The following is a 12,411-nucleotide window of genomic DNA, read 5'->3' as shown; positions in this document are numbered from 1 at the left end:
TAGATGTAAAATGTACTTCAAAATAGGCTTTGGACAGTTTATGACATCTTTCCTCTATTCAGATAGTGTCCATTTAAACCCTAATTATGAGTAAACATGTTGAGTCCTTAACGCTTTTTGTCTTTCTGTCTGCAGGGTCAACATAGCTGCCAAGTGTAACATTTAAGTGTCTCTTTTAATATAAACGCAGTGAGACATGACCTAGAAAATCCTGGCACTCTCAGGCCTCAACATTCATTGTCAACATTGTTTTTTAAGAGTAATTTCAAAACCTAAAAAATCTCACATTCCTACTATGTTTCCGTTTCGCTCTGTTTTTCCCGTAGGCTGTTTTCTGATTATGACACTTTGAGCAATTTATCAAACTTTCTTATTTTTGTAAGCTGCACATCAGGAAAGACTAAGGGACTAAATCACGGGTAATTTCCCTCAGGGATAATTTGTAAGTGATGAAGTAGCAGGGAGAATTTACAAATGGAGACAAATGATTTTGAAATTCTTCTGCTTTCTTGACTAATGTCTTATTCTTTAAAATAATATTGTTCCCTACAGGTTTGGGTTTTACAATGTGTCATAGTTTATGTTGCATGTCTATTCACATTATCCTTTCCTTTGAACCAGCAGTAACCGTTGTTGCATCAATTCTGTCCGTACCGCAGTGCTTATGGTCAAATGAAACATTTTGGTTGTAAGTTATACCCTAGTTCTCAACTGGTACTGGAACTACTTTATCCAAGAATATTTAGTACTATAAGATTTATTAAAAAAGAAGTATTAAAAATTGGGTATTTCTGTAACTCAATGTATTTTCCACTGTTTGTTGTTCATTGTTAAAATCCTGCAGGATTTAATGACTTTCCTTTGAAAGGACCTGACAGGCCTTTGCAGACTGGAACAAATGACAAATTTACACCTTGAGTTTAAATAAAAATTCATGAGGCCATGAATTTTGCCAGATGCTTATCGTTTGTCTGTTGAAACACATGTTTGAATCAGCAACAATTACTACCTCTCCATTAAACCTGAGAAAAGTTTTGATTATTTTATCACATTTATAGTACATAGCATTTAATTCTCAGGTATTTCTATAGATTTACTGCTTCGTGTTTTCTATCCATTCATTGACATTTGCTGCTTGCAAAATAAATACACTGAGCGAGGGTCAAAGCAATCCAAACCCGAGACAGTTGAAAATACGGTTGCTCAGTCTCTCCTGCCCAAACTCCAGCTGGAGGGAATTAGTCCTCCTCCACACTTGGGAGCAGAGATACCATCCTCCTGGGACCAATGGAAAGCAGACGGATGAGGGGGAAGCCACAGGTCTCACTGAGGCTCCTGTTCATCACCCAATGTCTCCACCCTAAGATATGTCGGTGCCATCTATTAGTTTGCAGAGTAAATAAACCAACCACATCTTTCTAAGAAAGAAAGGAAGAAAGAAAGAGAGAACGAGCGAGAGAAAGATTGGGAAAATAAAGAAACGGTGGTAAGAATGAGGCACTAATATCTTCTGAATATTATTCAAGAAAAGGAAGAATGTTCAACATCTGCTAGATGCTAAAACCAAAACTGATACAAAGCATGTAAAATTGTAGAAATTGAAGAAAAAATAAGTTGAACTAAAAAGGGTCAATCCAGTGCTTATCTTCCTCTCTCCTTATACAGCAACACCTACCCTAAGTTCAGTCTGTTTATTTACACATAGCCTAATTTTTTACATTCCTTCGATTCCTGCATGCTGTATTGGGGTCAGCTATGTATACAGATAAATATTTAGACTTTCAACTGAATGAAGCCCCTTCATAATCATATCAAAACCCCTCATTGTTGACTCTCTGCCTACTCCTTGAAAAATATCACACATGCAAATGTTGGCTTGCACAGAAGCAAAAAAGAAACTGTTTCCAAATGAGTCTCTGTGTTTACTAAGCGCATGAGGCAATTGCCTTGGGAATACCATGTCTATACAGAGATTAGTAGGTCAAGGTTGTCACGTGAGGAATCAGACAATACTGGCTGGATGTTCTCTGCTTTCCTGTTGTGTTTTGGCAGTCTTGAACTGAAGCACACTTGAAGCAAAATAGAGAAGAAGCACTTGAGGAGGTCCTGGAAATCAATCATTTAAATTGGGTCAGAGCTGGGAATCATTGTCCTGCCTTACAACACTTTTTAGAACACAGAATGTATTCTAAAATCACATTTTTAGAACCATAATTTCCAATTGGAATTTTATGTGCTAGACCAACACAAAGTAGGAAAATTATGCACAGTTTTCAAAAGTGTCAGTCAACCCCAGTCTTCCAGCACAGCCTTCATTTATCTCTATCCATATTCATGTGTTTCCTTGTCTAATAAAGAAAAGTTCCTCACAGCATGACAATCCTAGCATCATGATTCCCTATGGTGACATTGTGCTCAGAGTGATATGCAGTCTAAACTTTTCACCACACATAAATTCCTAGTAAAATATCTTGGAGTTTGTGGTTATATTCTGACAAAATATAAAATGGTTGCAGTTATACTTATTGCAAAGCATTATAAATATAGCATTTTGCTTCATTTTACTTATGCAAAAATGTGAATAGGCATCTGAAGAAGTTTGGGTTTCATTAAGAAGCAATTACAATATCTGTACATTTTCTTACCTGTTCTGTCATTTATCATGCTTTGATCAGTAGCACTCTCACTTGTCCTAAGCTCTGAAAAATGGCCCAGGAGCCTTTAGATGTTGGACGCTTGCAGAGATCAGTCTGAAATTCAAACCTACTTGGTGCACTTTGGCTTGAAGGAACCTCAAGATCAGGGACCAATCTCTCAGGTGAACCTGGTTTGTGTTTGTCATGACAGGCTTCATGTCTGCACAGTCTGACACATGGCTCTCAAGAGGTCAGGGGTACAAAGGAGGTCATGGGTCAGAGCAGAGAAGACTAAAGCTTCAACTTCCTGCGCTGTCTGCTGACAGATAATGCACACAGGGAGAGAAAATGGATATCTGGTTTTATGGAATTTGGGCGTCACTGGACTCAGTTATGTTTGACACAAAAGTCAAAAACAGGAAAGATAATGGAGGTGTGCAAAAAAAAATTTCTCTAGAGATCCTGAACGCATATTTTGTGCCCTTTGGATGCGCATGGAAAGGATTATAGTTAAAATAAACTGAAACTTCAATTGAACAACAACAACAAAAAAAAAAAAAAAAAAACACGTGGCATGTGCCCAAAGTAAGCCATTAATTTTTTCACCCTGATGTAATTTTTCTCCTTCTCCTTGGTAACGGACAATAATCCTGTCACACCTCCAGCTACTCCTAAATTTACAAAAACGTTGCCACGGGGCTCGTTCCCGACCGTTTGCAATCACAGTTCGCACCTAAGGCTGGCTGAGTCACCGCTGCTGAAAGCCAGTTGGCACGCACCAGTTTACACCAACGCCAGCTCTTCTGTGCATCTGCCAACTGCACTTTCATTCCAAACAATTCATCACAGTGGCAGATACTATCAGCACACTCTGCATTCTTACAGATCACTGTCACTTTATTTTCATGATGTACAAAAGAAGTGCCCCCCAGCTGTATTTTCTTTATTACTGACGTGGCCAAATTTCTGGAACAAAAGTGCAAACTAGGCCCTGTGCACGTGCTTCAGATTCAATATAAACATAAATTTAACTGAGCTGCAGCCTTTCGCCACAGTTGGAAAAACCTTTTGCAATACTAATGGTAAGCAGCACTATAATACAGGCTATTAAACATTTGATATATAAGAGGAAACTGATGTCAGCAGGAAAATAACAGCTTCAGAAAGCTGACTGCAGCTCACATTCTGTATACATCAAGTTGTCAGAATCTTTTCCATATTTTAATTAGCATTGTACTGAAGTCTGCATGGGATTGTTAGTTCTAATTACCTGATGACCTTATATTTGAACCAAACAGTCACCTGAGAAATTATTTGATAGCAAAAAACAGGATCCAGAAACTAGTTAAATATCTTAAATGGGTGAAATAGTTTAAATTATCCACTGCCTTTTGTCATTGTTTTTAGTTTGTTTAAAACATTACTTTGCTGCACTTTGCAACAAAGTTTAATGTGATTTGATCTATAAATAAAATAAACATTGTCTTGATAAGTTTTTTTGTTTGTTTGTTTTAAGAGTAGGATTGTATCGATACCAAATCCTGATCTGATACTAAGTAAAGTTATCACAATTGTTCATAAAACAGAGAATTCATAAATGATGAATCACAAGATTAATGAATGAAGTTCATATTAGAAACCGGGGGTTCTAACATGAGAAAAAGCTTCTAGCAAACACAACAGCTAAAAGAAAAAGTTCATGAGACATGTGCTTCCCAGTTAGTGCACTTTAAACTCACACAGGTGAGGATAAACACTAACATCCATTTTGGTTTACTTTAATCTGTCTGATAAACCAGGATGTTTGGAAAATTAAGCAATGTGGAACACATGTTAATCGAAAAAGCAATTATTGTACGTCACTGGGTCTGGAACAGGAACTCTGGAAGTTTCCAGGCGTCGTGAAGCAGCTCTGAACGCTCTTCCATTCACAACCATATGGTTGGCATCATTAACCACTCCCCAAATATTCATGTTGGTTTCCCAAGCAAACCGCTACCGCTTGTAATTCTTGGAAAATGTAGGCACACACAGTAACTCTTTGGCTAATGAAAAGCTGTTCCTCCACTCTCTGGGCCTGTAGAAATAGCAAACCAGATGGTTTCCTTCTGCCAATAACAAGAGGTTGCCATTAAACATCGTCAGTCTTGGTGGAATAATGATCTGACGTTTGTGGAATAGCATTTTTAAGCAAATTTTTCCCACGTTTTTGAAGAAATGTTTCAGATTTAGAATCTAGAAGTGCTTTGCTACTTAACATTTTTCAAGGTTTACTTGAACTTCCAAGCTGTTTGCAACATCTTGTTTTCTAAGTTTGCCTTTAAGTGTCTTCAGCCAGTTTTTCTAATTCACAACATGTGTCTGCCTTGTTCTATTAACCTCTTAAAAATCTCTTTTAGTTGCGTTCTTCCTTCCTCTGTCATCTAATTCTCACCCCGAAGCAAACCCTCCCCTATTCTGCTTTCTCTAGGCATGACTAATGGGAGAAACATGAGCAACAATATAGAGCCCTGGCCCTGTGTATTTGTTGAGATACTGATCAACTAACTTCTGATATCATAATATTGATGCAGTTTCTCTAAATGTTAAATCTGAAGCGAGCCACACTGGACTATTGAATTTGGTGAGAATTTTACCCTCTAACGGTGAAGTGCATTTCTTGTGGGGAATTTTGCCTCTCCAGACATGAATGTTGTATTTTTGGTGTATATATGCACTGTTCAAGGTTTAGTAGACACCTTGTATGGTAGCATTTTGCCGGGAAATGGTAAATTAACTGCATGAGTTAAGCGAAAGAAGTTTACAGACCGTCTTGTGACGTAGAAAATATATTCTTATAGAATAGAAATCCTGTCAGACAGGACAGGACACTAATGAGGATCAATTTGAGAAAGTTTGGCTTTTCACACAAGTGACACTCTTGCTATGATGTTCCTCAAAGTTTCATGGGAGCAATAGCAACCATGAGAATCAAAGAAATAGTGCACAAGCAAGCACGAGGGCAGGCAAGTACTGGGTAAACCCTGAGGCAAGAGTTTTCTTTAAAGAGTCATATTTTTATCTTGTGATCTATTATGAAGTACTTTCCAAAACAATATCTTCTTTAGTTGAGTGGATCAGCTCATAAAACTTGCTTGTTCGCTGAACACACATGGTCACCAATGGGTGATCTCAAAGGAAAACTCACTGGCTTTCAATCAACAAAACTGCAGTATGAAATATATCAATGGGAAATAATGTTAATAGTCATTATAGCGGATCAATTGAAATCTGAATTGAAAACCTTTGAACAAATATTTGGCCTTAAACTATGATGTTTGTTTTTGTGCTGACAAATCCAGGCTCAGTATTTATGCTTTTTAAGAGTTAGTAAAATAACACAAATGTAGCATAGTTTAAATAATCATATTATTAAAAATGAACAATGGTTTTGTATTGCCATTGTCTGAAAATACAAAGCCTATAAGATAACTTTCAACTTACAGTTACTGGCGTCCCTGACATCGAGCTGATTAAGGGAGATTTGTCTGATCTTAATCATTAATCAATTAATTGGTGTGCCTTTAATATTAACTACTGTATTATGTTTTTCTCTCCTAAATGTTAAAACCAAATAATTTTTGTACTCATTTCAATAGGAACCAACCATAACATGTCTATTTTATGCATTTTATTCCCACAGTTTGTACCACCTGAGCACCAAAGCATCCCAATTTGTGTGATGACTGATCCAGACCACATACTTTGACACCTGCTATACAAACACAAGTCAAAGCAGCAGCAACTATCATTCAAAAAGTTAAAATAAAAATTAAATATTGATACAAGTTTTGACAAACAAATGTACACCAACCAACATCCAGACTGGATTGATACCTTCTTGTTGCTATTTAGAGTTCTGCTTTAGAAGTATGAATGCAAACAGAAAGGAAAAAAGAAACATTTCGGGGAGTTCCCCAGTTGGCTGTTTCCTGAGGGAGTCCCCAGAATTGTTTGGTCTAAAGCAACTTTTTCACGTACCATTGTCTGCAGTCTTTTTTATATATATTTGAATGTGTAAACAATATTTTCCTAAGGTGGTACAGGTTCTGCCTAATCCCTGATATTACACAAATCAGTTAAACACATATTCCACCACTCACTTGTCGCTTATTATTCTAAACTGAAGGATGCACTCTGGGGCTAAATATTCCCTGCAAGCTCAGTCTGAGGTCCTGGATTAGGTTTGTGGTACAAGAAACCAACTGGAGCGATCAGTATTGGATTTCACTAACATGGGGATTTATGTGGATCTGTAGTTTATTTGAGGATTAAACGAGGATATTAAATAAAAGGGTTTCAACAACCATACCGAAGAGCTTCAAATTGTATTAGAAAAGAACATGGCGTCCTTGAACATGTGTGTTCATGTGTTTGCTATTTCAGACAATCAATGGCAGAAATTAACAAATTTTGGTTTCAATTTCCTAAGCAGCTGTGCAGACAAAATCAAAGAAACTGAAAAGCTCCTGCTAAAGCAGAATGCTGCGGCCCTTGGAGCCTTTACTCCTGGGGCGTGTAAAGAAACACTGATGATAAATGGATCCACCTCGGAATGCTTGCTTTGATAGAACCACACGGATCCATTGTTTGTGTAAAGCGTGTGTGTCAGGCTCCTGTCTCTATTGTGACCACGATCAGTCCATCAAAGCCCAGAGAGGGTATTGGCAAGGCGCTTGTTCTTCTGTCTCCTTCACACTTCCTCTGTTTGTATGCGTGTGCGTGTGTTTTTGTGAGAGCCAAACCAAGCCTCTGTCTCCTTGCACTTCCTCCTTACCATTGTGTGTTTGCAAGCATTTGCTCTCTCTCTCTGTCTCTCTCTCTGCCTCTAATCAGTGTCTTATTGGGCTGATCCCAGAGACTATGGATGAACTATTTCTGGAGATTCCTGTTATGAAAAGATTATCCACTCCCCCTCCACCCTATCTGTTTATGTCTCAACAGTTGCACCCATTATTTGAACCTACATCAGTGAGAGGCTAAGGATATAAACTATGCTCTATATGGGAGCATACCTTTAACCTACTTGCTAAACATTCAGTCCATTAAGATTTTAATGGCCTTCCACTAAGGCCCCGTAACACGAAATATTGTTGTTCATGAAATATTGACATTATTTTCTACACTAGAATGACAATAAACATACCAGTAATATCTTCCAATCTATTTTTCTTTTCATTAGGTCGAAAAAATATGTGCTTTTTTTACTCCTCTAGATTAACACAAATTAGATGATCACTGCAAAGTTGCAATCTCTTGTCCCATGAAGGCTCTATGAGATTTCCTTCAAGAATGGTCTTGACTCTATCCATCAACTCTGACAACAGTTTTCCTCTCCCAGCTGAAGAAACCCATCCCCACAACATGATGCTGCCACCACTGTGATTTATGGTGGTGTCTGTGTGTTCAGGGTAACATGATACTTGATTTCCACCATAGTTATTACATGTAGGCCAAATGGTTTTGGTCTCATCTGACCAGAGCACCTTCATTTATATCTTTGAAAATTCCAAACAAGTATTTTTGTGGCTTGCTTCCAACAATAGTGTGTTCCTTGCCACTCTTCCGTAAAGGCCAGATTTGTAGAATTGGTGACTAATAGTTTGCCTATTAATGGATTATTCCATCTTAGCTGTAGATCTCTGCAGCTCCTCCCGAGTTACAGTGGGTAACTCTTGGCTGTTTCCCTGATTATTGCTCTCCTTGTCCAGCCTGTCAGCCTAAGTGGACGGCCATGTCTTGGTAAACTTGAAGAGTTTTGTTTGTAAAAAGTTCCTTTTCACTCCACTTCATAGTTATCCAGTATTTTTTGTTGGTGTCTCATATAAAATCTCAATCAAATACAGTAAGAATAACAATGTGTAAAAAAAAAGGCTCTAAAGAGATAAAATAACATAGTGACAAACAGTATACAGAAACATTTCAACAGATACAAAACTATATTTCAGAGGCATATGTTTAACTCAGTGAGAATAAATCAACTTACTGATGTTTACACACACAGACCGAACACAGCAAAAAAATTTTTACCTCCAAAAGACCACTATAACTTTACAAACCCACAATTTGGTTATCTCCGCTGGAACTGTTTGCTGACATGGCCTTGGGTTTGTGTGTGTTGGAATGAGTCCTTCGTCCGCTGAACTTCACTTGGCCCCTCTGTTTGGGGTTAGTACTGGTGAACCCCAAGGCTATAACCCAGAGGATAGCTGTTTGAAGCTGCAAGACTTTTGTCTTTACTCTGCATCTTTCTCTCGCTTCTATTATTCTCTCCATCTTTTTTCTTAGTTCTCAATTTATCATTTCTAATGCTGATTTGCCTAGATTTTCACTTCCTTTATGCCTGGGGGTCAGAGGTGACAAAGCAAAGGTTATGGCTTGCAACAGTAGCTTTGCCTACCAGTTCAGCAGTTGAAGGACTGGAAATCAAATGACTACCTATTGTCATTAGTGGTGATAGTACAGACAAAATAATCTATTAAATAAAATGTATTAAGTTGAAGTTTTTCTTTCTAGTTCCCTTTTCTGGAGCACATTTATATGCAGCGCTGGTTGTAATCCTTCTAACACCATTGCTTCTCCTCATTTCCTTTCTTTTGTCCCACACCCATATTATACTTGTATTTGATTTGTATCTGAATCATAAGCCGAGCTCTCTGACGAGCTTTGATGAATGGAAACTGCAGACACTCCGAAAGAGACGCACTCATTTGCCCTGCAGCTACTGGCAGCAGCGGCACGTCTGCTCGTCTGATCTCAAACGCTTTACCACACACATTCATCAACAGTTGCGGGCATTCTTTCACAATTATCACTAGAAAACATCTCGGAGAGTTGGAGCCCCCTCGTCTCCTCGCAGGGGTTGTGGACCCACGTTGGAAGAGAGAGGTTTTAGCATTGGTGTTTTGGGCGCAGACTCTGGGTGGTCGGGTTTTTTTCTGCTCAGGGATTTGGCCTTGTTTGGTAATCTCTCTACATTTTTGCTTCCTCTTCTTATGCTTGCTCTCTCTGTCACTCACACACCCTCACACACAGTAATTATCCCTTTCTTCCGGCAGGTTATGAATTTTGTTTAGGTTTTCCTAAGTTAATGAGCTCCCTTTCTATAGTTTTGCTGACTGGATTGTACGTTGTTTTATGCTCGAGTGCAATAAGGCTGTTGTTTTTTTTGCTAAATTCAATCATGTCTTGACACCTTTGGTGTCTGATCAAACCGATACTTGGGAATAAAATTATTATTTCATGTTATTAGGCACTTTGAACTGCCTTGTTGCTGGTAAAGTGCTATATAAATAAAACGTCTTCTACTTCTTCTTCACCGAGGTGTGTTAAAGCAGAGACTCATCTAAAAGTTATAGGACACAGCGGCCCTCCAAGTCACCAAACTGACTGAACACATGGTAACAAAGGTCTGAGTTGAATAATGAAAGTTTTGAAGTGACACAAGTACATGAAAATGCAGTGGCAATCAAATCTATCCATATAAAAAATCTAATGTAAATATTATTCAGGATTTATGGGTTTTTGAGATTTACAGGAAATATTTTGAGTTGACTTCTGTATCTCAGTATCCAGTTCTTACTTGGAACAAGTCACAAGCAGATTACTTCAAAAGCAGAGAAATACTTTGATGCTTTGTTATATATACTGTATATGCAGCCTTTTTTACATTGCTTCGCACACACCAACACACACACATACTCTTTAATGGAGTTGGCGAGATCTATGTTTCTGGCTAAATTGCTTCTGACTGAGGCGTCAGCTGGGACAGAAACGGCTGCCAACAACGTACTAAAGGAGTCATCCAGGATTTTCTGCATCATCCTTTCCCTCCATTTGTTTGCCATCCAAGCTTTGGGTTACAGACATTTCCTAGCCACATGATGACTTGTCTGGCTTTCTCCTTTTCTTGCTCCACCTTAACACTGTGAGATCATAGAAAATAATGTGGAGGTGTGAAATATATGGACGCAACCAAGCTGATACTAAGAGATGGAAACTAAGCTGCTACTTAGGCCTCACAAGATATGTAAACAGATCTCTGTTGGTTTTGTTTTTTGTTTGCTTTGACATGAATCAAGAGTAAACCAGATACTAAATTTGTTCTGTTTTTGATGTGGATGGAAAAAATTATCCTCCTATTGTATAATTATTAACTGGAATAAATTTGAAATACATTCAATATTTAAAATAAAATGTTTTTTATACTTTAGCTTGAGTAAATCTAAAACCACTACTGTACAACTTGACAGGACTCCTTTTCATACAGGTAGTTTTCTATGAATATTATTTAAAAAACACGTTACACTAAGTGTTCAAGACAGTACGACTATAAATTATGGAGATTCCTTGAACATGGTTTTGCATTTCAGACGCGTATTTCTACTAATTGTGTTGATTATGGTTTACAGCTGATGAAAACACATAACCCAGTTCCTCAGGAATATTAGAATATTACGCAAAACCTAAACTAAATAATAGGATTTTCAAGAGTAATGGTTACATTCTTCTCTCACACTATTCAGTCGACCTGATTGTGTGGCGTACGTGCTCTGGGCGCGCTTCGCGGTGAAGGGCGGGCGGGGTGTGAATGTATTGTCATACCTGCAGCGACCGTCTTTTCACGGCACCACTTGCGCTTTTCAGACTAATCTGGCGACACAAAGGAGCGTCTCACAGTTGTCTCCACTCGTTCCTAATAATATGCAAACTGGGTGCCAGCCCAGGAGTCAAATGCAGCTCGTTAGGGGAGAGGTAGAAGCTGAAATGAAAACAGAGGAATCACCTCATGGGGGAAGTTCATCACTTTGATGAACTCTTAAAAAAAAAAAAAAAATTTAAATAAATGACCGCATCACTTTCTGCGCTTTGAAAATCCTGTTGTCGTAGAGCTGGAGGGTCTTTTCGCCCCCACTCCTTACATGTTAGCAACTCCACAGGTCTGCAGCTGCTCCTTATCAGGTGGGGCGCAGCAGAGGAGTGGATCTGGATGGGGTGGGGGGTGGAGCCACCTCAGAGTTGCCCATTCCTAAAGCTTGAATCACACAGTTCTCCATTCACATTCCTGCTGGGATCTGCATCCTGAGCGTCGGAGGGAGCTGAAAGGTGCTGAAGACCTCTGAAAAGCGTCAGAATCCAACCAGAAACAAATGGATTTATTGTTTTGTAACACGATTAAGGGACATTCGCGACCAACGCTATAGTGTTTTTTTTTTTTTTTTTTTGCCCACACTGGATTTACTATGCGGACTTTGTACTGAGTGGAGTGGATCTGAGCGGATATCAGCCGGGGCGCAGCGGGACTCGCGACCGTGACGCTTAATGATGATATTAACACGTAAGTCAGTGACTGATATCCACCACAAAATATATAAAATGATTTTAGTGTTTTACTCTTACTGTTTTTAAGATGTAGGCTAAGTATTTTTTTTACCCACTATACCCTATTTTTGTGACTGTTTAAATCTGTTATTTCTAAATTTGATTTATTACATGCACTACTTTTCTATAATTTCACCCTCACATATAAGACTCTTTCTAGTCGTCTAGAAGGCGTATAATGCTTCAGGCTGTCAGATAAGAAATCTGCCCCTTCTCGTCGCATACCTTCACGTCCCCAGTCCTGTTTACAATCCACTGAATATCCCCGGGTTTTGTTTACCAGATAACCTTTCACGACTCACACACAGAGGCAGAAACGCACACCATGTCAGGGATGCTTCTCTGCTCTTGATAA

General features: G+C 38.6%; 1 protein-coding gene across 3 annotated transcripts in view; it reads left to right on the top strand.

Moving 5' to 3' along the window:
- dlc1 (DLC1 Rho GTPase activating protein) overlaps positions 1-12,411 on the top strand; it is an 81,933-nt gene that overhangs the window by 45,598 nt on the left and 23,924 nt on the right. Inside the window, exon 1 of one of the 3 annotated variants that reach the window (XM_028016735.1) lies at positions 11,715-12,012. The exons of the other annotated variants lie outside the window; for them this stretch is intronic. Within the exon in view, the coding sequence (XP_027872536.1) occupies positions 11,997-12,012 (16 nt within the window). The 5' untranslated portion in view covers positions 11,715-11,996. Of the gene's footprint in view, positions 1-11,714; positions 12,013-12,411 lie in introns of those variants that run through there. 3 annotated transcript variants of the gene reach the window in all.

Source organism: Xiphophorus couchianus, chromosome 5 (assembly GCF_001444195.1).
Source record: "Xiphophorus couchianus chromosome 5, X_couchianus-1.0, whole genome shotgun sequence".
In the NCBI taxonomy this organism is placed as follows: Eukaryota; Metazoa; Chordata; class Actinopteri; order Cyprinodontiformes; family Poeciliidae; genus Xiphophorus; species Xiphophorus couchianus.
Note: the sequence above shows the minus strand (reverse complement) of the source record. Positions and strands in the feature narration are given on the sequence as shown.